This window comes from Charadrius vociferus, unplaced genomic scaffold (assembly GCF_000708025.1).
Source record: "Charadrius vociferus isolate BGI_N301 unplaced genomic scaffold, ASM70802v2 scaffold161, whole genome shotgun sequence".
Lineage (NCBI taxonomy): Eukaryota > Metazoa > Chordata > Aves > Charadriiformes > Charadriidae > Charadrius > Charadrius vociferus.
This window is the reverse complement of record NW_009646928.1, coordinates 2,592,445-2,616,660: the sequence shown is the minus strand read 5'-3', so window position 1 is coordinate 2,616,660 and position 24,216 is coordinate 2,592,445. Positions and strand designations below refer to the sequence as shown.

Below are 24,216 nucleotides of genomic sequence, written 5' to 3'. Positions count from 1 at the left end.
CTTTCCCTTTTGCTTCTCTTTGCTTAACATTCTTGGGATACCCTTGAGGAGAATTTGGAGCCATCTCTTCAGGAGGAGGTGAACGAGTTGTGGTTGTGCTATTTTCGTTGCTTGGTTTGTGTACTGGAGAAGAGTGTGTGGAAGCAGAAGGACTTGAGTCTAGAGGACTTTCTGTGCTTTCTGTTTGTTCAGGCTTTTCACTCTTTCGATCTATGTCATCCAGACGTGGAAGAGTTAATTTTTCACTTGTTTCTAAGGTCTTGGTTAGGTACACAGTGGAAAGTTCTCTGCTGAGAACAGTATCTTCTGAATCCTCATCCTTCAACAAAATCAAAAGTTATTTTATGACAAGCATGACAAATAATCATTTACTATCCGATCTTTTTCAAGGATGTAAGGATATGCTGTGCTAGACACAAACTTCCTCAGTTCAGAAAATTTTAATTTAATCACTTGTAGATATCATCTAAATCACATGAAGTTGATTTTATAGACTTTCTTTTATCAACCCTATACAGATCTCTCTGCATATCCCAAATCATCTTTCTCTAGCCAAGTCAGAAACGTTCTGGTACATCTTGGCTATTTCAATTCAATGCAACCAGTTTTCAATCTAACTGAAGTAGTTCAGTCTTCCCCCTCTATGACAGGCTCTCTCATACACTGACTACATACACTTCAGTTCTTCAACTGTTTTCCAGAAATGTGCTACAACGTTTTACTGGTATACTTTTTGTGGACTTAAATTATTATTTATGGAATAATGAAGCATTTCAGAAGCGTTTAGTTTTTGAAGAAATTTGGTAACTAACTTGTTTTCAGATGAAGGAATTATAACATAGGTAAGCACATTTCACAACATGCCACTGTCACTATATCAAAACCCTTCGGTAAATAGAACACAAGCTTGCACACTTCTTTGTTCACTTCAGATGAACTGTGCCACAAAGAACATGCCAGAGACCACATATATGGTATGAACCTGAACTGGGTTTTTCACTTGATACAATAAAATACGATGCTTTGGCACAGTCTGAATGAAGCATGGACAACACTTACAATTGCAAATACAGATAAAACTGAACATACGTTCAGGATTATGAATATATAATTATCTATCGATATCAGTACCTGTAGATTTGCAGTCTGTTGTCCAGCCCCAAGAGATTCTTTCAGCTTTGATCGAGAAGGTGGCTGGCGTTTTACTTTCAAAGCAAGCTGCGCTTTTGCTTTGTGGGCACTGGTGTCTAATCTGGGAGTATCCCCAACAAAAGCATCAAAATCTGCAACAAATATGTACTACTTTAAAAAACAAAAACACAACACCACAACAACTGGTAGGCAAGTTCTCCAACCCACTGTCAAGATAAATATTCAGAATTGAAATCAGAATTATTCTACCTGTTAACCACTACTATATGAAAAAAAAATGGCTTATATACTACTACAATATTTTAACATATTGTGATAGCAATTTATAATTTTTTTGAAATACATTTCTACCCAATTTCTTCAATAAAAAAAATTAAAATCCATCAGTATATAATTGTATCATGGCTTGAAAACTGAATTTTATTCTCAAATAGATGAAAATTTGTGCCACAAATGTACTTTCCTATCCTTGTTCTTTAAGATAGAAACTCTTTACAAAGTACATAAGCATCTACCAAATCTTTTTACAATGTGCTGCTCATTTGAACCACCATCTGATATTTTATAATATTCTGGACATAAAATTACAAGACAAAAAAAAAATAAATCACAGCATATTTTGGTGTAAATCATAACTTACAATGAATGGGATTTTAACTGATGTATCTCAGTGGTTTAGTCCCACTAACTTTACTGGTTTCACTAACAGAGAATCTGAGGAACAGTGAAGATGGATTTCTCTCCGTCTATCCCCTCTTTCCCCCAGCATTTAAGAAATATAATACTACAATACTGAAAATGTTGAGGGACCTAAACAAAAATATGCACACTGGTGCAGGTCAAACGTTTACCCAATCAGTAGGAAATAGCAAACACTTAACTTCTTTTAACAACAAAAACCCACTACCCATATAACTCCTACTATTTTTTGTTAAATGCAAATCTAAGATCCTACAATCTACTTACCAGAAATTAACATATCTGAAGAATTTAGTCTTTCTTCTATTGATTCTGTTTCTTTTTCATTCTCTTCTCTTATCTTTGACTGTTCATTATATTGGCCTGGACTTTGACAGCCATCTTCCAGTAAACTGTCACCTCCAAACATATATGGCATTCTCTCATATACTTTCAATTTACTTTCAAGCTCTGAAATCTGCAAGAATTAAAATTCAGAAGTGAGATAAACTTCTGCATTCTCGGAGAGTTGTATTACAAAATATAATACTGCTTTACTTTTTCCTGATATATTTTCAGCTGTTCTGCATATTTCTGGTCTCTCTCTTCAAGTAGCCTTGAATGATCCTCTTCTTTTTTCATGAATTCTATTTCTCTGGTGAAAGAAATATATACACATCCATGAAACAGTAATATATAGAAATGCAGAAAAAAATATAAAATAGAAATATGCACAGTTGCATTTACTAAGAAGCATTCTCTTAGTAAACATTGAAAAAAAAAAATCAGTCTGTAACTGATTCATTAATCTTGTAACATCACAAAATGACCTATGTATTTTGTATGCTTTAGTTTTCTCAAAAGAAAATACATGTAACACTGTAATTTACTATGGGCTGAAAAAGGATATGTTGCAACACTTTTTCTACAAAGTTACAACCATCACTCCACCTTTGAAAGTGGTAAGCAAGTTGCATATACATTTAAAGCGTGAAATATATGCACGACTCCAAACATTACATCTTACTCACTTCCACAAAGATACATGCACACACAGTATTTTCCTTCCAAAAGCTATAGTATAATTGTTTGTAGGAAAATAAATTGCATTTCAAGTTTCTACTTGATTCATCCTACAGAAATTGCAATGGCTGGGTTTTGCAAAAAGAAACAATGATTACAAGAAGGAAACAAAAATAAAAGCTGCTTTTTCCTGCAAAACAGATGGAATAACATACAAAACCAAAAATTAAGTGTAGAACACCTACACAAAACACAAAAGCTTCAGGGACAGTCAAAAGGAGCAATGGGAATTTGCTAAACAGCGAGAAAATGGAAACTAGCATGTTAGAAGTTGTCTTAACGTACTTTTGAATTCCCATGTGGATAAGCTTGGGAGGAGAGGGGAAAGGAGACCTTTAAAAAGCTCACCAAACAGCACAAAAATGCACTGTGAAAAGTATCATTTCTGGATGTAGACTACAGAGCAAACGATCATGCAAACTGCCTTTTAAAAATAAGTAACTAGTGGAGAAATTGGTGACAAGAGAATTATATGCTTCAGTAACTATCAAAAGCAACAGTTGTGTTCTGTATTATAAAGACACTTCTACAAATACTTTGCAATTAGCTCTTGTTTAGCTAAGAGGAAAGAACATTGAGCAAATAGACACAACTGCACAACAGCAGTGTTCCAGTCTTACACAGGTATATCTAATAAGCAGTATTACCTCTACAAACCCCCCAACCTGTTAATAGATTGAAGATACTATTTTCATGCTGCCATTTTGATGTGCTAGACACATATCCCAAACTCTTAATTTTTCTCAGAATTCCTTTTACTCCCCATACAAGATATAACTCCTAACTCCAGACTGAATCACATGCATCAGGCTCTTACACATCCTTTGACGTTTACCCTGGCTGGAATATTTAAGTTGGTCACAGCTAGAGGGTTTTTCACAAACGGCAAAAGGTATTGCCAAATACCTCATGCCAAATTTTAAGCAGTTCTTCCAAACGTATAGATGCATTACAGTTTTTCAGCTAAGTTGTTTTAAAAAATTGTTATTATACAGTTAGTCTTTTTCCCTAAGCTTAGAATCAAAAGCAGCAGCAAAATTTTTGGAGAACTTTTACAGAAGCTGGTGACTTCAGGTATGCAAGAATTCAGCATGTATAGCCCGCTGCTTCCCTAAACTCTGACAAATGAAAAGAAAATGTGTTAGGCAAATCCTAGCCCTAGGCATTGTTGTCAGTTTTCCCCACAAGGTAACAAAACATACAAGCAAGAAATAGAGGCTTGGTATTTGGGGGTACTTACTTTTGTTGGTAATCTTTTAGCAATTTCTTGGCCTTGTTGTATTTCTTTTCAAGGGCATCACATTGTTCTTGAGTTTCTTTAAGATGCTCATTTACTGTTTTGCATAAACTCTGTGCCTCTAACCAGTAGGTCTCTAACTTTTTAATTTTCTCTTTGCTTTCGTCTAGGTTTTGCTGAAGTTGGGCTCGACTCAGTTTCCATTCATTCTTTTCTGCTTCAACGATTTTTAACTGAAAAGATTAATACTTAAGGAATTAATCTAAACTAAAAGATTAAATAAAATCCAGTCGTTTATACATGTTTAAGTAGAGAATAGCTAATAACAATTAAATACTTATCAGTAATATGGAAACAAGACACTGAACTTTTCATCAAATTGTATCAACTCTTCCAACCCTTGCTAATCCAAGTAAGTTTAGAACTCAAACCCAGGAGTCTTTTACTACTTCCTCATTAGTATTACTTCTTATTAAAGAGATAAAATGAATTGGCAGCTTTATTGTCAACTTATGTTGACTTGTTCAAGATCTCACCATCTCTTAATACCTCTGGGGAGGCCTATTTTGATTAACTTAAAAGGCAACTGGAGATACAGAATTTTAAACTGTGTAAGACAAGCTCCCAGTCCTACTACTTTGTTACCAACAGCTTTTTGAATAAAGCGAGTGGGACCAGTTGATCTTCCCTGGTACTTTATAAGACACTGTCGTCCTAATAAGTTATGATGTACCATACCCATGGTTTGCTTGCCTCGGGTTAATGTATAAAAACACCAAACATTTCCTCAACAAAGAAAAAGGATGGGGCCCCTTCAGCTCGACAGCAGCCACACTATAAAAGGGAATGTTAACATGTGAAGTTCTCCAGGCCTTGGAGGAGTAAGCAGGCAGGATACCGCTTAGGTTGTCCATGCCTGCTTCTTTGGGGACACGATTTACACTGAGGAAATCACTGCTTTTGAAGCCAGCCAAGATCACCTGCTGATGGAACAGAGATGTTGAAAGGACCAAGAATGTCTTGAATCAAAAATAGGGCAGTAAGTTGTACTAATGCCAACATTTTAGACAGCTTTTTAGCAATCCAGTTGGGCCAAGTTTCATGAATACTGCAAGGAGGAGGAGCACTGTCAGAAATCAAAATCAGAACTGTCATATGAACACAAAGAAGTTTTGGTTGCCTTGCTTCTCTACATTCGCAGCTCCAAGTGCAAGAAAAAATCCAATAGATACCGTTACTCAAAATTATTGTAATCTGAAGCACTAACCTCTCCCCACTTGCTATCTGCCACCAGCAATGTGCTGCAACTTGTCCTAGGGTACACATTTCTCAGTGAGGCAACACAGAAGGGCAATGGAATAAAGGAAGCTGCTCAACTACAACAAATATTTCCAGAAAAAGGCCATGCACAGATCTCCATCAGTGGAAAAAGCAGCAAAAAGAAAAAGAAACCCTTTCTCAGCGAAAGCATTGAAACAATCCTCACCATAAACAAACAAACAAACAAAAAAGATGGAAAAAACTCTCTCCCCAGAGCAGGTCAGAAATTTGAGGAGGGAAAGTTTAAAGTAACAGAAATAACCTTCTGGTAACAGAAAGTCAGCCACAGACCATTGTCTCCAAATCCATACTCAAATAAGACAAGTTCTATCCACTGAAAACATTCTTACTATTCGTTTGGGAGCTTGTTTCTTACTGTACTCCACTATATTCAGTTCTACTCTAAGCAGTAATACTGAAGCATTCATTTTATAATAGCATTCATTTTATATATATTTTTTTTTTTTAAATTTGAGCACAGCTCAAATACTTGTCTTTTATAACACAGAGCACATAGAGCCCGAGGCCTAAAACAGATTGCTGCCTTCTGTGTTCAGCCTAGTCCTGATAAAATTTGTAGGTAGAAATAAAGAAAAAATCCAAACCAACCACCACCAAATAATAAGATTCTTTGAAAACTTACTTTCTCTTTCAGTTGATTCACTTCAGCTATTGTTACCGCGTGTTTTAATTGTAGCTGAAACAAACAAACAAAATCATATGAGCACATACAAAATGACACTTGAAATGTTGGTTTTCAGTATTTGTCCACGATTCTCTTCTTCCTCAAACCATTTTTATAGTAGCATAAAGTCAACTTAATTATTTGTCAATTACAGTACAAGTGATCATGAGCTTTTATTAAAAAAAAGTTGAACTTGAATTAAAACCAAAAAAGTTCCACAGTACTCTATTTGCTACAAAAATCAATACATGACCACCTATAGTTAAATTCCCACAATGTTGTCATCTATTTTAACCTCCTCACTTTTCTTAATGTACAATGTTTCCATGTGCCAGGAGAATGAAAAGGCAGCAATGCACTTATGATGACAACTGGTACATAGAATCAAGTAAAAATTTAACAGTACTAAATATTTTTACTTATCAGCATTTACAAATAAACATGCTGGCTTTGTTTTAAAATTAAGCCTTGTAACTTCACACCACAAATCTTCATAGCATTATTAGAAATGGATAAAGACTACACCTAAGCTAAATGTAAAGATTACTGTTATCTTAAGAAAGCAGCATACATACAAGCGCAAAAGCACATTTTTTTTGACAACTATTAGTTATTTCTTGTAACTCACTTTCCACCTGTAACCCTGGGGGGATTTTTTTTTTTTTTTGGCAAGGCATAGTGCACTGAACACACATTAAAAAAAATGAATCCGTGACTATCCTTTATTTAGATTATGTTAATAGCAGCGTGGTAATGATTCTAGCTGAGAATTCTATTATATCCCAAGTAAATATAGCACTTATGAAAAGATGCTGTAGCCTGCTGCTATGCTTCCTAACCTAGAAAAACTGTAAATGTTGGGGAGTGATCAATAGAATTTCAACTTTCAACTTCCTCAATGACATCATCAATGTTATTAAGAGAGCAAACTTAAGGAGGACTGCAAAATACTGATACTTTATAAAAATAAGCTGATGTATGCACAAATGGCATCTGAGAAAACAGTTTCTTTGCAGTATAATTTTCTCCTCCAGAGTAAAAACGACAGGGACTTAAATCTACCAAAGAAGCCCAGACTGCTTAATGCCAAGGACTGCACCACTTAAATCCTCCACTAAATTCCACAGGGCTGAATGAAGCAAATATGCTCCTTTATAAAAGCTTTGGGAAAAAGGAACCCAATTTTCCAAATACATTAAGTTGGGATTCACAGTCTGGAACACCCTATTTTGTTTACAAATTTATTACTCCCAAAAAATACACCATAAAAAAAAAAATCCAGAAGGGATCAGCTGAAAAAACTCTCCAAACCAAAACCATGCTTATCTACAGAATCAAGTGCTTTTATGTACGCAGAGATTTCCCAGACCTCAGGGACTAGAGCAAGCGATTAGATGAATTTTTCTTGTCTTCCTGAAGAAGATCTAACCACAACACTTGAGACCATTCAGAATGGGCATACTCATCCTCCCATGCTCCTCCCCCCACCAGCTAAAGCCATTCTACTATGCAGCAAATAAATGCAAAGTCCAATGGGCCAAAGAAGAACTAATAGAAGCATCATATCTATTTAACGTAATGTTCAGATATCACAACAAGGAGGGAGGTGGTGCTGGGTTCTAGTGTCTGTTTCCAAGGGCTTTTTTATAATTTAATTTAAATCACGGGACCATTTAATATAAATATGTATAGGGAAGCTGGGATCAGAAAATTACAGAAGATCTACATTTCAAGGGACATTTACCAGAGAGATTTATTGTTTATATTGGGAAAACAAACCCAAAACCACAACGAGGTGGACACGAAGAAGATTATATCCAAATCTTACAAGGTTCAGATGCTCCCCAGTACATCACAAAGAATATTTAAGAAACTGCTACCACACCTCTTTAAATTTAAGAAGAGACTGTGCTGAATCCATATCTAGTGGTAAACCGATATCTTCATTTTCAGGAAGATCAAAAACTTCTACAGATTTTCCATGTAAATGTGACTCATACGTATCGTCATCATCATCATAGTCATCATCCTGACAAAATAGGAGAATCATGACATTTTGTAACACACACACACTTTGCATTATGGCACAGCAGTAACAAAAGTACGCAATCAAGGAATCCAAACAGCTGCAAAACTTTTCTCAACTAGTTACTATTCCTTTTTTAGTTTTTTATACCCATGACAAGTTTTAAAGATGGCTTGCAAACATAGTCATCAAAGTTCCACAAAAGACAGCTAAGTAAGTCATGCATGAAACAATCACACACAGCTGATATTTACAAATATCTATTGGATGATTGACAAATTGGAAGTATAGAAAGTAGGGATAATCACGTGGCTTGATAATAGTAACATATGAAGTTTGTATTTTCTCTTTTTAACAAGTTGTCCGTTTTATCCTTTTTTTGCTTCAGTTTGATTCAAAAAACATTTATTCCACTTGCAGAAGTTATTGCATGTAGCGGTAATCATGTACTTTTAAAAACTTGTATGTATGTATGATGTTTTACCTGCTCTGTATCATCGTGAACATAGTGTTGCTCATACAGACATCTCTCTTGCTCTAAGGTCTCACTAATGAGACGGGCTACTTCACTCTGTGTCCCCGGCTTCTCTCTCCCAATCAGAAACCTGCAGAAGAAACACTAATTACCTTGCAGCAAAAAGCTTAAGATATGCTTAAGAAATTAGTTTGCCATACTGCTGCCTTTAACAGTGTCTTTATAAAGCTTTCAAATTATGGTTTCGTATTCTCCATTAATGAAAAGTGACAAAAAAAATATCATTTCATAGAAAACATACGTACCTCACTGTGCCCTTGGTGTTTTTTAATACAGTGGCTGCAAAGAACTGAGTAACTCCCACTAGACTTATGTCATCAACCTCAACAATCTGATCATTTACTTGAATTCTGAAAAATAAATAAAACTTAGCTATCAGTTCAACAAAAATATTTTGGCTTGATAGATTTTTGACATGATAAGTATCACTTTAAACTCACTAGTATTAATAATAAGAAATTCTGAGTCCCAAGAAATTCACTGCTTAAAAACAATCTCCTGATCCTCAGTTATTACGCAGATTACCAATTAAAATTTATATGGTATTTGCCTTGATAATTTTTTAATACTATTTACACAGTGAGTGGTGTCCTGGGGTGTCAACATGGGTTTGTGGCACTTTTACACATGGGCACATTCTAAGCTTTTCTCATATATGCTGTAAGCGGATCTACGCTTATTTTGCAAAAGTGTCCTATATTAAACAAGACCTGTTTTTTTTAAAAAAAATATGTAAATGGGCCCAATTAGAAGTTTGTGAAAAACAATAAATTCAATGAAAAACTCACCGTCCATCTCTCTGAGCAGCTCCCCCATCTGTTATTGTTTTTACAAAAATACCTAGTTTTTCCAGTCCCTGATCAGCACCAACTCCCATTCCAATAATACTGATGCCCAGACCACTGTCACCTAAGGGATTAAAAAAAAAATTAACATTAGCTGCATAACACAAGATGTAACACTTAACAGTAGTGACCTGTTTCAAAGCATTCCAAGTCCTTCCACACAAGAGATACGAAAATTCACTCAAAAAAAAAAAAGAAAAAAGATGATAACACATTTTCTATCTAGATACCACTTAAAGCCTTTTTGTTCTGTAGTTATGACCGCCTGTTACATTCAAAGCTTCATGGTATCTGGAGGAGATAGCAAGATTTATGAATTGTATATATTTTGGTGCAGATCTGTCATTCAGTAACGTAGCCTTCCTGACTTACTATTTAGTATGACAACTTGCACTTAGTAGAGGCCTGTCCAGTTAACATTCATTAAATTCAACAGAAATAGCCACAAACGAAAGCCTGAACACGCATCCAAAAATTCAAGACCTAAACTCCAGGAAAATACAATTTAAAATTGTTTTCTTTTGTGTGTACAGTATCTCTTGCAAATGTTCGAAGTTTGATTTGCACCTTTTTCAATTTCCACAGGAAACACTTCCATTTTTTCCACCCTTTTCTCAAGTTCATACTCAGCTGAGGCTGCCACAGGATCAACTTCTTCATTACGTCTATCATAGTCTTCATTTGAGTAAGTACTGAAAACCTAAGAAAGGTAACAGAAAACTTTTTTTAGTGTTTTCCCACCCCCTTCCAAACAGGATATAATTGAAAGAAAAGCAGTAAGGAAATTAAAGTGGTAATTTTAGAGATCCGATTTTTTAAATAACCATCAGCTAAATAAATACTGCTGCTGCAAGTCAGTTTCCAACTTGCACAGAAGTAACATTTTAGAAATTTCAAAACAATTCCTTAAACACTTTTTGTATCAAACAAAGAGTTTAAAGAAATCAGTCAAGGAAATCAGTCATCTCCTCTTTGATATAGTGTGAGGTTTTTTTATTATTTTTTTTTTAGGACTGCATTTCCCCCAAATCCTTCTTCCTCTCTTCTTCCCTCCCCCCACCACACACCATCTGCCAATTGCAATGCTTCAAACAGATGTAGTTTTCTGATTTTGCAAGGGAATCACGCAGTTTCCCAGGAAAAGGAAATGCCTTGTTACATACATTACTATTTTTAGTAATCACTCCAGCTGAATTTCTGAACTGTTAAAAATAAAAGATAAACAAAGAACACAAATTAAGACAGAAATCTAGAGAGGAAGAATGAGCTACATGTAACAGGGTTAATTTTACTTATTGGCAGGTTCATTAATGGTATTTAAATTCTTAAGTTAGGAAAAAAAGAAAAAAATGATATACCACCCCCCATTTATCTGAAAAACAAGGTTTATCTGCTTAAGTTTTTGCAGGCACTGAGTGTTTTACTCAACATCACTGTAAGATAAAAAAAGAGTAATGGATTGCAGCTGCAGCAGCCATCTCCCTAATCAAGACCGTGCAGTGCTGACACAAAGTTAATTTACACTGGCCTACTAAGTTTTTGCAACTCTTGCAAAAAGTTTTCCCACAAAGACTACCTACACAGGTAACTCCAATCGCATAAATAAGACAGAATTAACTGTAATTAGCTGTAATTAACCTTTTCCCAGTGAATTTACATCTGCTAGTATATAGTGTTAGCTCTGCATGGCAGTGGCCTCAGACACAGGAAAACGATCATTGAAACAGATTACCAAAAAGCAACTAATATATCTCGGTATTTCCCATGGGCTTCAGCTCCAGGCTATAGCTGGAGGACAGTTGCACAAACTCTTTGCCAAATCCTGCAATACAGCTACTCCAGAAACGTGGCATGGCCATATAGCAGTCCTGTAAGTAAGCAAGATTTGATCCACTTGGCTGAAAGGGAAGGAAGAAACCACTCTCAGAAGTCTTATGTTTCCCTCAATAAAAGAACCTTCCTGAAAAGTTGTTCTTCTTAAGTCCTGCATAAAGGTAAATAAACTAATAAACTCCTTTGGACTATCATACAGACACCAGTGGGCAATAACTAGACACAGAAAGACGACAAGGGTTGCACTTACAGTATGTCTTCCATAAACTTTACAGAAAAATCTGCAAAATAAGCAAAGAAAACCATCCAAATAGCCTCAAATATCCTTACTCTATCACTATCAGAAAAAAGGTGGCCAAGTTCTTTTAATTAATCTCCCTCCCCACCCCCCTGAAATCAGTCAATAGGATATGAAGCAGAAGCATTGAATGAAGCACTATTCTCCCTTTGGAACAAGACCAGTCTAGTCTGGTTCCTTTCCATCTCAATAGAAAAATCAATCTCTCTAAAAAAATAGTCAACTTACAAAAAGATGAATTTTAAACTAATAATAAGAAGGAAGTTCATGAGTGGACAAATGATAACTTGTTAATGAGAATATTTGAGTTCTTGAGAACAAATCAAATACTGGAGCATGGGGAAAAAAAAAATCAAGTTTGCTTATTTCTAAGTGCACATACGATCTAGTATTAATAATACGACTAAAATGTTAAAGATCACTAACTATCAAATGGCTGAATGAGAAAAATGTGGACAATAGCAGTTCATTTTGGAGACACCGACAACTGTATTTTCTTGATTCTTTATAACTCAGTGACCTAACTCACAAAGCAGAAGATGATGCAAGTAGTCACTATCCACTGAAGAATTACATTTGCAAAAGGATGACCAGTTCCTTACACAGCCATTTATAAAGCACTGAAAATTTGGGGGAAGCAAAGTTGCGCCATCATAACAGCATTACATATGTTGCAAGTCTTAGGCTGCCAGCACTAAAATATCTCTGAAATTTCTAAAAATTATTAAATATTTTTCCAACTTGAAAGCAATAGCATTGTACTTGAGAGTCTCATGGAATTCACCCATTTTGACACAATATTGATCATAGGAATTGAACATCTGCTGGGAGTGGATCATAGAATTTAAAGTTATTGGTGGCTTCGATTCCAGTGATGTTTATAACTGTTATTCATAAAATAATAACACAAACATATCTATGCAAATGAAGACTACTAATATTTATGCACACCAGCTTTTTAAGAAAAACTTACCTCAAATTGGTTCTGAACAATCCACTGAGAGAAAGAATTCACACTTTTCTCTTAAAGCAACAGATGACAAGTATGTGAGAATGTTTAGGTAATATTCTAAAAACCATAACCTCACAATTAACAAAAGATAGACCTGCTTCAGAATACTAAGAAACAATCCCCTGACTTCAGAAAAATAATTTGGAGGAAAAACATGAATTTACAAAGAACAGAGGAAAAGCATAACTGATATATAATCAGAAGCCAAACACTCCAATACCAAAAAGAAAAGCACACTAAGAAAACTATGGTCAAGGAGTCAAGGGCAAAACCCAGAAATTTTTATTGTGTACGTGTGGAAAGACAACACAGTATTCATCTTTTATGAGATGGAAACAGTAAAACTTTTGATACTGATACAGAAAAAACAGAACTGATGAGCAAGTTGGTTTTGCCAAGCAGCAAAAGTAACATAAAACAGAGTTAAAATGTGGATAATAAATAATATAATTTACAAGTTACACAGTTCAGAAGATTGATGAGAAAGCTAAACACAGTTCATCCCTGCACTGTGTCTGGCAGGGTTTAGTCACTGAATCAAATGCATTAGGGACAAAAGAAATTCTAATCTTACTATTTAGAAGCTACTGCTAGCCAGAGATTGTAAAATTATTAGTGCACAAGTGATATTTTTAAAAGATATGCTTTAGCAAACACAAGTTATTGTCTCAACATAGGAGAAACCAGATGAATTTTACTGTGGAAACCATGTGAATTTGACAAGCCTTTTACCAGTTATATATCCAGAAGGTTAGCCTTACATTAATAACTTCTGGATCCTGTCAAGCTAATCAATGATAAAAAACCCTGCTATGTGAAAAAAAGAATTTCTTTTTACACTCAAGACCTCTTTTCTTCAGAACGAACAAAAATAATTCGAATCCAAAAAAGTTCTGACAGGGCCGAATTTTTAAGGACTATTTTAATTAAATTGTTACGATACATCACTGGAAAATTTCAAATATAGACTTAGTCCTTGGACAGCAAATATATTTATTTGGAGATAGAACAAACTGCATTCTTCATACCAGGAAAATGAATCGCTTTTTGAATACAAAACTCAGTTCACCTCCTTCTATGAAGATAGTAATATCAACATCATCAAGATCAGCACTCAAAAAAACCAACGCAGCCTACTGTCTAAAAGATCCTACCGTTCGGTTCCTGTTACTGTACAGAATGAAAAATCTCCATTATATCATCTTACTGCTATCACAGAAAAACAAACGACGACTCTGCTTCACTAAAACTCTTAGCAGTACATAAAAAGATCGACTTTAGAACTATGTCATTTTTAGCAGAACGTTAATTTTGTTAGAGGGTAACCACCAATTTACGTTTGCACGAAACTGCTACAGAGTCCTAAAACACAGTCCAAAGACATCCATTCCCATATTCATTTCTAGCAGATAGATTTGTTTGTGCCTGATCAAAAGCAGAACATTAAAAAAAGTAATTAAAGAGTAAGATTAAGAAATCAATAACCGCCCAGAAGGGCTCCCAACTAATTGGGACGGAAACAATATCAACATCACTTTAAAATTCTTGTGTAATACTGCAGTATTTGCTGGAAAACCTCAGGACAGTAACCCTTAACAGCCAAGAGAAGCACTGAGGTGTCCCTGACCCCCCTGCCTGGACATGGCACCCAGCAGTGACTACGCCACTTGGGTCCTGTTTCTTCTGAAACACCATTCTTTCTTCGAGCAGGTGAGTTCACTGACACTCAATAAAGCCAAACATTCAAAACACAAGTTACAGCTCAGGGAAAATTATCTAACAGTGAATGGTTTCAGCTCTTCAAATTGATCGCCTTTGCGATGCCCGGCAAAATGTGAAGTGCCCAGGCAAACATGAATAATTATTTGAAACAGCAGCACTGAAGTAGGACTGAAGTATAATGTACACTTTACAGTTTGCTCTTACAATCTCCCTCTTCAGTTAAAGTAGACCTCTCATTACCGCTACCCACTTTTCCCTCTGTTTCCAAAAGCCACCCAGTTAGTATTTTATTACAACTTGTTATATTTTAAGTGAAAAGTGACTGTACCTGATTTAAGTCAATTCATGCTATCAGATCCTTTAAATCAGCAAACAGAAATACCTTGCTTACTTTTTTTTTTTTAACACTTCCACTTTTACTGTTCTTCAAACTGTTAAACAGATTATTATTATAAGCCATTACACCCAATGCAGCATCTTCTGTTACCAAAGAGGTGGACAGGCAGGCTGCGCACGCTTCGGCACTTGATCCTGTAGCTCTGCATGCCTCAATCAAAACCCCCAACCCAGTCAGTTTACATAAAGGCGTAAGTGCAGCCTTGCTTCAGATCCACAGTACAGACAATTTCATATAGATAATATCATCATAACTAAATCAGTTTTTTTACCAGTCTCACTATTCTCTACTTAGTTCTCAATGAAACCAGTAAAATTTATTATCTAGTTATGTATTTCACTGCAGTAGCAAAGGCACTGGAGCTAGCTAGAGAGCAAGAAAGACAACACGGTATCTGTTTCGGTCAGGTTATGCTATCTACTCCAGAAGGAGAAACACTCTTTCACTTTCAGGTATTTAATTTTTAAGTCCCAGTGAAAGAAATACTGAAGACAGAGAAAAGCATCCACTCAGATTCGGTGCACTGATTTTATGTCATATCAAATATTCAGAGCAGAAGTTGAGACATGATCCACCTTCTCCCTCTGTGGAAGTGGAGCTCTGCTGTGACCTGCTTGTACTCCACCACCATCTCAGTTGAGGTGGCATTGCTCTCTGACTGACAGAGATGGAAAGACTCCAAGTAAATAGGACATGACGAGAAGAGGCAAAACCTACTCACAATAAAGGGGGGATACCCCCCCAAAATCTTGGCTTCTGAAAGACTTTGTATACAAAGAAAGTGATTCAATTATGGACATCCATAAGCTTCACAGGTGTCTTGGTACCCCAAATTTAAGCCTGGCAATCCAAAGATTTAGGTATGTCTATTTATTTAGTATTCACCAAAACAAAGATCTTGACCTGACCAAATCTAAATAGCAAGAAAATTGGTAAGAGGGACTTCAAAAGAATAACAATGAAGACAAAAATAGTCCACCTGGCTGTTTTCTAAAGGCCATAAGAAAAAACAACAACAAAATGACCCTGCCATACCAGATCTGCTCAACTAATCTGCAGTAATACTGTCACTAGCAATGATCAATTCCCCAGGTCTGAAAAGGAGGATCATCCCACTATACCAAGATACATCAGAGGGTGCTGGAGGAAAATGACTGATAAATACATCTAAAAAGTTTGCATGATGCCTTTTGGAATGATATTTTATTGCTCAATAAAACTATAAGAACCCTGTAAAAAATTCTGCTACACTGCATCTTAATGATCTCAAGATTACAAAATATATACTCAGATAATAGACGCACTTTTTTACTGATGTCCTTCTGAGCGCTCACCTTCTCTTTTATGTTAGAATGATATGAAAGGGGATAATTTATTTTTTCCATCTCTCAAAAGGTAAACTACAAACAAGTTTCAGCTAGTGCCTCTTCATTATCAGTCTAGGTTAAGTATTCTCAGGTGCTAGTAACAGCAGTCATCATCAAAAAGATGCTGAATCTTCCAGCAGCTTAACTGTTGAGGTAACGAACTTGTCTCCTATAAATTTGCTTATCTTTGCTGACCTTCGCCACCTCCTCAGCAATTCTTCTGACTACATCTCCCATGAAACCCTCAAGAGCCTCCTATTCACCTGCTTTACCCCCTCCTGTTTCCCACAGCTATTCTCAGAGCAAAACACAGCACAGGCTGGACACACATAGTCATCAGCTAACATCAAGTCAAAAAGAACACGTAACAAACTAAAGCTGCAGCCCTGCCATCAGCGAGGGCACAAATCTGCAACTCTGATACAAGCGCTAGTTTTTCCCCAAACCAAGCAGTATTTTAAAAATACCTTTAAAGATATCTCTCTCTTCCCTCTCAAATCTGGGTGAAACTGCTAGAAGTTAGACGGACTGAAAAAAGGAGTGAGCATGGGGGGGTGACACCCTTAACTTCAGCGTTCTCTTATTTGTATATTGTTTTATAGCATCATCAAGCACATCAAACAGGGCAGCTGGCATGTCATATAACTGCATTTGGGGAATAATTCAGTTAGAAATACATTGAGACATTAACGTAAAGAGTCAAGCTGCTTCAGCAGTGAGCCAGGACATAAAAGGAATTTCTGTGCTTTTTCTGTTCTAGTTTAGATTTCTGCTCTACAGCCCCATAACCTTGCACTGGACTCTCATCCAAAAACTCTCAAAATGCCAAATCAATCTGGCATTGTAAAACTCAGATATCAAATATTTCCTAAAAGTCAAAACAGAAGACGTATGATTAAAAAAAAAAAAAAAAAGCCAAAGCAAGCTTGAGATGAAAGTGCTTCTTTCTGGAGAGCTGAACAAAGGTCATGGAATCAAAACATAACAAGGACCAGAAAGGCATCAGAAATACTGGATATGGAACTTTCTAAAACCAGGTAAATCTACAGACAGAATTAAATGCATTTAAGCTCAATAAACGTTTAACTCTTACGAAAATTGACATTTCAGTAAGAGTTTAAAGATTGTTTTTCCTCAAAAGAGGAAATCTTTCCCCACCAAAACAACAAAATTTTTACATGTCTGAAAATATGTACCTTCTTCCTCCAGTTAATATCTGTGTTTTTAACATCTCATATGTTAAGTTAGCCAGCAGGAAATGGCATACCCTCAGATGCAGGCAGAATACAATGGGGTTACTTTTTGTGAAAAGTCACTGAAAGGTACTGTGGAGAGTTTTAAGTCTGAGATAAAAATATGAAGAAAAGTTGTTATGAACTTAAGTTTACCAACATTGTTGTTACAACAAATTGTCATTGCAAAAGATCCCAAACAAAGCACAATGGAAATAAATACACTTACATTATTTGTCTCAAGAAAAAAAAAAAGCAGATGACTTCCCACGTACAAGTCAATTCTGTTTAAATCTACTCTCAAATCAAATCTCTGTTTTCCTAGATCAACCTACATCCATGTCACATACTTGTTTCTTAACACCACAGAAGCATGTTACTGAAGTGCTTGACCAATGGCTGACAAACAACTGACCATTTATGCAGTCATCAATTCTCAAATTACTGAAGAAACACCACGGTTTGGATATCTTCCACCAGCTAGTGTATTTTGTATCCCTGTGTATGACGTCATAAGTATAGAAGTTACAGTTCAAAAATCAGAGGATGTATGAAGCTGAGCCACTACTCTGTGACATTTTGTTAAAACAATGTTCAGGAAACTACACATTGACCTAGAAAAACTGTGCATCTCCTAAAAGTGGTAAGCATTTACAGATATGCTGTTATACAGGAAATTTAATTCAAACATATCCTCATTTACTGCTTCATTAACTTCCACAGTAATCAGTTCTGTACTAAAAAGATTGAAGAGTATGCCAGTCTGAACAAGATTACTGTTTGTGTCCCAGCTATACATAAAACAGCTCTATTCCGACATGCAAGACAAATGGCAATATTGTGACGGATTTCCATATTCTCTCAGAAGCAGCTGATACTTGGCTGATTAGGACACCACCACACAAGCTATGAAACTGCTTTCAGTTTCCTTATTTAAGAAGTAAGTTTAAACTTCTGCTCAACTGTGACAAATAGATAAGTAAAGTCTTTATGAAAGTTTGGGCTATTTTTTTGTTTGGTTGGTTGTGGTTTTTTTTTTTTTTTTTAAACTGTGTTCTAGACAATCTTAAAAGAAAGTATTATTCACAAAAAGCTGGGAACAGACACTCCCATGCAACATAAACTGGATAACGCTGCTAATTAAACAGACTTACGGAAGCAAATAGCAGCTGTGCTATCTTTGCAGTTTACCTGAGCTACAGAATTTCTAAGGATTGTAAATGATTGCAGAAGTTAGTCACAGTGCTATTAAAGGTTTTGAGGACAAAGTTTGACACAGTCAGAGATAAAAACATCTCAAGTAGTCAATTTGGAAACAGGCATTTGTTTTCCCAATGGAAAGTTTCAAAATTACAAATGTCAAACAGCACTCAGTCATTACATTTATGTTAATTAAAGCCTTTCAAGGTAATCACATAATTGAAAGTGAATTTAATCTCTACACTACAAAAGCAAAGTGAATATAAAGGGATGACAGCACAGTTACCTGACAAGTTATTTGCACTGTCTGTAATGCGGATTGTTTACAGTTTATTCAGAAAACTTCAAGACAAAGACAAATTCAGTTCCCTTGCAAATACCTTGGACAGCTGAGTGTGCTTTACATTCCTCACTGGCTTCACATGTGGCAACAAGAGACTAAAAATAGCTCATGTACCATAACACAAACCCAGTCTGTGAAGTTCTGCTAATAGCTCTACAGTATCACTCTCTTCGCTACTGTAGGAAAAACAAGAGCGAGACATAATGTTCCTTAAGGCCTGCAGAGATCAAACAGCAGCAGGACTTACAAGAGTCAGGTCACTCATAGCAATTAAGAAATCTTCCCAGACTTCATTTATCACCACCTTCAACAGAATTGAAACATTAATTTTAAGAAGTCTCATGTATGCTTATTTTCAGAGGCACAGAGCAACTCTTTTGAGTTTTTGCGTAATTATGTTCCATCTTTCCTGAAATTATCAGATCAAATTATGTTCCTAAGCCCTGCTACAGATGTCAACAATTATGGACCTCTAGCATAGGTCAGATGCAGTGCTAACAGTGTTAGCTGCCTTATACATCCCCTGGGAGCGCCACAGCCTCCTTCTTTTACTCAAAAGCTTTGCCAATTTTACAACTGACTACAAACTTCAAAACAGAGATATTAATCAAGTTCTCTTTGCTGCTGCAGCATAAGACCAGCATACTGGTTTTAGGGTGCCCATGTATAAGTTATATCCATTACCGACACACATATCCAACTTTGCTTTTGGGTACATCAAGTACAACAGTCAAGAGCTCCATCACTGCAAAACCTTAATGATCTGAGAACGTGCTTTTTCTTCCCCAAACACCTTCTGAATGTTTTGAATTCTCCAGCTTTATCAGACACCTGCTAAAAAGCCACTGCAAAAGACAGAGATGGTTTCTTCATAATCACTAGAGAAATGCAGAAGAAAACAAGAACGCCAAGGCCAGCCTGGCCTCTCTAAGGAGCATCTACGAGGAGAAACACAGACCTCCTCCTCTAGTGGCTATGGAAGTCTGGAATGGCACTCACGTTTCAGTCAAACTTACTAGTCTAAATAAAGCTGAAAAAAGAAGCTACTAGGATACCATTTCTCACTGTGGCACTGCTCTGAGCTGTGGTGGGGACCAGGAATAATCTTTTGCTACCGCTCAGGATTTTTTTTTCTCTCCCAATTTAAGATGCACTAAAATCTATGCATGAAGCCAAATAAGAAAGATTTCCTTCTGTGAGGTGAATGTGGGATTTTCTAAAAAGTAAATAAGGTATTAAAGATTTCAGGGAAGTGCAAAGAAAGTTGGAATTTTTTATTTTACAGAGCACAGAAGCCAAAAACCATATACCAGCACTCACTCCCACTAAGTATCATAGAAAATACGAAACCAAAAGGCAGACAAGGGGAAAGAAATCATTGCTTAGGCATGAGGAACAGAGGGGAAAAAGCTATTGAAAAAGACATAAAGGCAGAGATCCCTATACCCGTTATAGGAAAGATATGGTCAAGTTTCACTGAAAAGGGATCAAGGAAGGCAAGTATCACAAGCTTCAATTTTAGGGCCTTAAAAAGGAAGTTCACTGACCATATTGCTATTAAGTACAGTTTATTCTGCCAATCCAAGTGAATGGCAAGAATTATGTTATTTTTAATGGAAAACTGCTACCAGTTGCTACTAACCCTTCATCTCCTGGTTGTGTAATTGATAATCTGGTACAGGTTGGTTCCTGTGGTGTTCTGAGAAGCAGCTGTAATTCAACAGTGCTAGTTACCAAAAACTGAGTTTTGTCGACACGAGAGCTTCCATCACAACTGGCACAGAGATTTCCACTAATGCTTTCAACTAAGTCTGGCATAGACATAACAGAGAAGGCAGGAAAAGTCTGTTACAGCCACTGCTTCAGTAATTTCAGCAATGATGAGCAAAACCCTGCCTGCAGCAGAAAACCAGCAGTCACTCAACGAGCACACATTTTCAGTAGACTCTACATGGTACTTTCCTCAGACACTCAGTGCACAAATGCAAGGGGAAATGGACTGATGCCCCTCCGGCTCTCTTGCAGCCCTCACCAGACTCATTATGCATTTTCCAATAGTGGCACTCTCCCCGCCTTCAGCGCTCCAGGTCACTGCTAAAGCAGCATCAACTACAAGAAAGCCATATAAAGTCAGCCTGGCTATGGAGAGACTAAAAAAACCACATGCAACAAAACTCGTATTTTGCCACACCCAAAACATTTTCTGGGGTACAGCACTGGTGCGTGTTTAGCAAACTGGCAAATTACAGCTCTCCACTGCAGGAAGCACAGGAGTCAACCGAATTTTTACATCCCTCTGATCAGTAAAAGTGAGTCCTGACTCTGTACGAACAAAGTGTAAAAATTGTTTATTAAAGATGATATTTTTCATTCATGCAATAGCAGAAGAAAAGAAGCATGCTTAAGAAAGGCTGGATAGTTTCCTATTCCATCCTGGTCTGCATCTCCCAATTCTAGTCTCTCTTTAAAGTTTGGGAGGAGAATAACTGAAGTCTGCAACAAGACTATGGGTAAACACAGTCTGAGCTGTGGAATGTCTTATTTTGTGGGTATTTTTGGTGAGGGAAGATCAGACACCTAAATCTTTTTGCTAGTGTTGTAACTTACACTACTCCTCAGTATCCAGTCTGCCCTGTAACTTCTGCAACTTTGTAACTCCAAAATGCTCATCTTAACACTCCTATAGTTTGTTCACCAAGCCAGTATAAAAAAAACAACCAACACATATATGGTTATTATTAGAGAGAATTCTAAAACCTTAAATAACAGGAACCCGTCAATTAGATTTTCCTCAGTTAATTCTGAAAACAAGTCTGAAATTGAATCTGAAGGTTTGCTGCGGGGGGGTTGTTGTTTTGTTTTCTTTAAACTTCTATACAAAAAGTAAAACTGAAAAAGTCCTTCCTAATTTTAAATCAATGAAGGCAAGTATTAAGGTCATGTGTTTGTATCTATTCCTAAAAGTTCAGTGTTCCTTAAAATGTCCAGTAAGTAAAATATCACATGTCTCACTATGCTGACTATCTTAGGAAGCTGCTGTGATTCAGAAATCACTTGTGACTAACTTACAAATTTTCTGAACATGAAAAATATTCAGTTTTGAATAAAATCCATAAACTTACACTTTCTAAAGGGTTTTTAGAGCTTTGAAAAAAACAGCACAAAAATTTCCTTGGCATTTTTGACTGCAAAACAGTAAAAAAATAAAGAAAATTCAAAGGTACTTACCTTGATGGGAGCTGTTGAGAACTTGACTTTTCGGTCTGGCTGAGGATCTTCCTCTTCAGAAAGTCCAGGAAACTCCTCATATTCACTGTCATACATATACTCCTCCTCCTCCCCCTCCAAAATTTCTTTGCCTTCAGGCCCTTGGTTTTCTGGCTCTGTATCCCTGTCATCATCAAAAGCTGCATTCTCTATTCCAAAAGCACTGAAGTTCTCACTCTGCTTTTCTACCACTTGCTCCTCTTCTTCAGTATCCCCTTCCTGCTCTAGAACATCCTGAACTCGTGTAACTGGACCACCTCTCACAGACATCCCATCTCTTCCTTCTTCCCGGTTGGTCTCACTGCCTTCCATAAACTCTTCTACCACTTCCAAGGAGTAGTCGCTACTCTTCTCTCCCTGTACTTGAAATTGGAGCGGCTGATCCTCTTGAACAGAGTGATCTTTCTCACAACCTTCTTTTTCATGCCCTGAGGTTTCATCTTGTGCAACCAGCTCTGCGCAAGTCCCCTCCATGGGGGAAACCCAGGAGGGAACACTATCTGATCTCTGCTGAGCCTCCTGACCAGGCCTACTGCCCATATCCCACAGGCTCCTCTCAGGTACCAGTTGATCTCTTTTGTCTTTTCCAAGTGCCTCGCTCAGCTCATCTCTGAGGATCATAGGCACTTTGGTGGATGCAGCCTTCTCTGGACATCCTTCAGCAACAGCAGATGAATCCAAACTGTTGTGGCCTCTCAAAGGGTCCTGATTTGGAGGACTATCATTTTTGGAAATCTCTTTGGATTCTTCAGTATCACTGTCACCCAGAAAGCTTTCCAGCCTCCTAGAAATGGGCCCTGCATTCAGGAAGGAGGATTTGGAACCACTACTGGGATGTTGCTGCTTCAACTCCTCAGTACCTTGATTTTCAACTTTCTCCAGCGCAACTGGAAGACTCCCTTCTGTATTAAAACTGAAGTTGTCCACCACATTGCTGCAATCAGAAGCTGAACTGCGTCTCTTCTTATCCTCACTTCTTTCACATTTGCTGGGAGAGTATCTGTCCACTGAGCTCCGTTGTTTTATATTTCTCTCAAATAGCTTCCTAGTCTCTGAAAATTTTTCTGCCAGGGCAACTTTGTCCAAGTCTGCCTCATCGTTGCTACGGATGACCTTGTCGGCAGCAGAAGGCACAGACAATGAATCCACAGGACTGCCACAGGGGCTGGTACTTGTATTAAGAAGATTATTTTTTTGGACAATGAGGAAAGATGGGCTACCTGGAGAAGGTCCATACTCTGCTGCTGCGGCCCGGCTGATCAATTTGGTCTCAGCGGGTGGACTGCTTTCAGAAGAGGGTGCAGAAGAAGAGCCTCCCATTTGCAGAAACATATTTTTGATCTTGTGTACTCTGTTGCCATAAGTGGCAGCTCTGCCTCGACTGTGCGGGTCATTTCCCCCTCCATTGGCAGAGGTGCTCAGCTTCTGATGCAAGCCTGTTTTGTTGGAAGCGTTCTCAGGATTGTTTACGCCATCAAAAGAGCATTTGATAGCATGGAAGTCGGATTTATAGGCATTTCGGTGGGGAGAAGCACTTCTTAAAGTCCTTTCCCCTTTGCCTTCGGTCTTCATCATTGTCAGAGAGAGCAAGCTCCCTCGACTCCTGAAGAAGAATTGGGGGGAGGGGGGGGGATGACTCCCAGGCACAAAGCTTCCACCCTCCAACGCCAGGCAGAGCAGATCCCACGGAAGATCCGAAGAGCAGCCCTTCACTCGGCCAGCCTCCCCGCTCGCGCTGAAATGGAGCGCAGGCGAGAGAACGCGGAGAGAAAGAAATCACAGCGCGTAAGTGGCCACATCGGGTATTATCCCCAGCGCCGATCGCGGTATCCGGAGAGCCATCTGCGGAGAGACAGAGAGTTTTCAGCAACTCGGGGCCTCGCCGGCGTGTGACACGAATCCGAAACTGGCGGTGGGAATCGCCGCCCGACACCTCCCCGCGGGATAAAGCCCATTGTGTCCGCCGCGACGCGCGGACCCACCC

General features: G+C 37.5%; 1 protein-coding gene across 1 annotated transcript in view; it reads right to left on the bottom strand.

The window, feature by feature from the left end:
- LOC104294878 (neurabin-1-like) overlaps positions 1-23,807 on the bottom strand; it is a 40,844-nt gene extending 17,037 nt beyond the window's left edge. The window contains exons 1-12 of the mRNA XM_009894548.1: positions 22,194-23,807; positions 10,129-10,261; positions 9,505-9,625; positions 8,962-9,066; positions 8,666-8,786; positions 8,041-8,184; positions 6,114-6,167; positions 4,154-4,383; positions 2,389-2,485; positions 2,119-2,308; positions 1,132-1,283; positions 1-319 (exon numbers count right to left, since the gene is read on the bottom strand). The exon at positions 1-319 is cut by the window's left edge and continues 9 nt beyond it. Coding sequence (XP_009892850.1) covers positions 1-319; positions 1,132-1,283; positions 2,119-2,308; positions 2,389-2,485; positions 4,154-4,383; positions 6,114-6,167; positions 8,041-8,184; positions 8,666-8,786; positions 8,962-9,066; positions 9,505-9,625; positions 10,129-10,261; positions 22,194-23,807 — 3,280 coding nt within the window. The remainder of the gene's footprint in view (positions 320-1,131; positions 1,284-2,118; positions 2,309-2,388; positions 2,486-4,153; positions 4,384-6,113; positions 6,168-8,040; positions 8,185-8,665; positions 8,787-8,961; positions 9,067-9,504; positions 9,626-10,128; positions 10,262-22,193) is intronic.
- Positions 23,808-24,216: the final 409 nt, after the last annotated feature.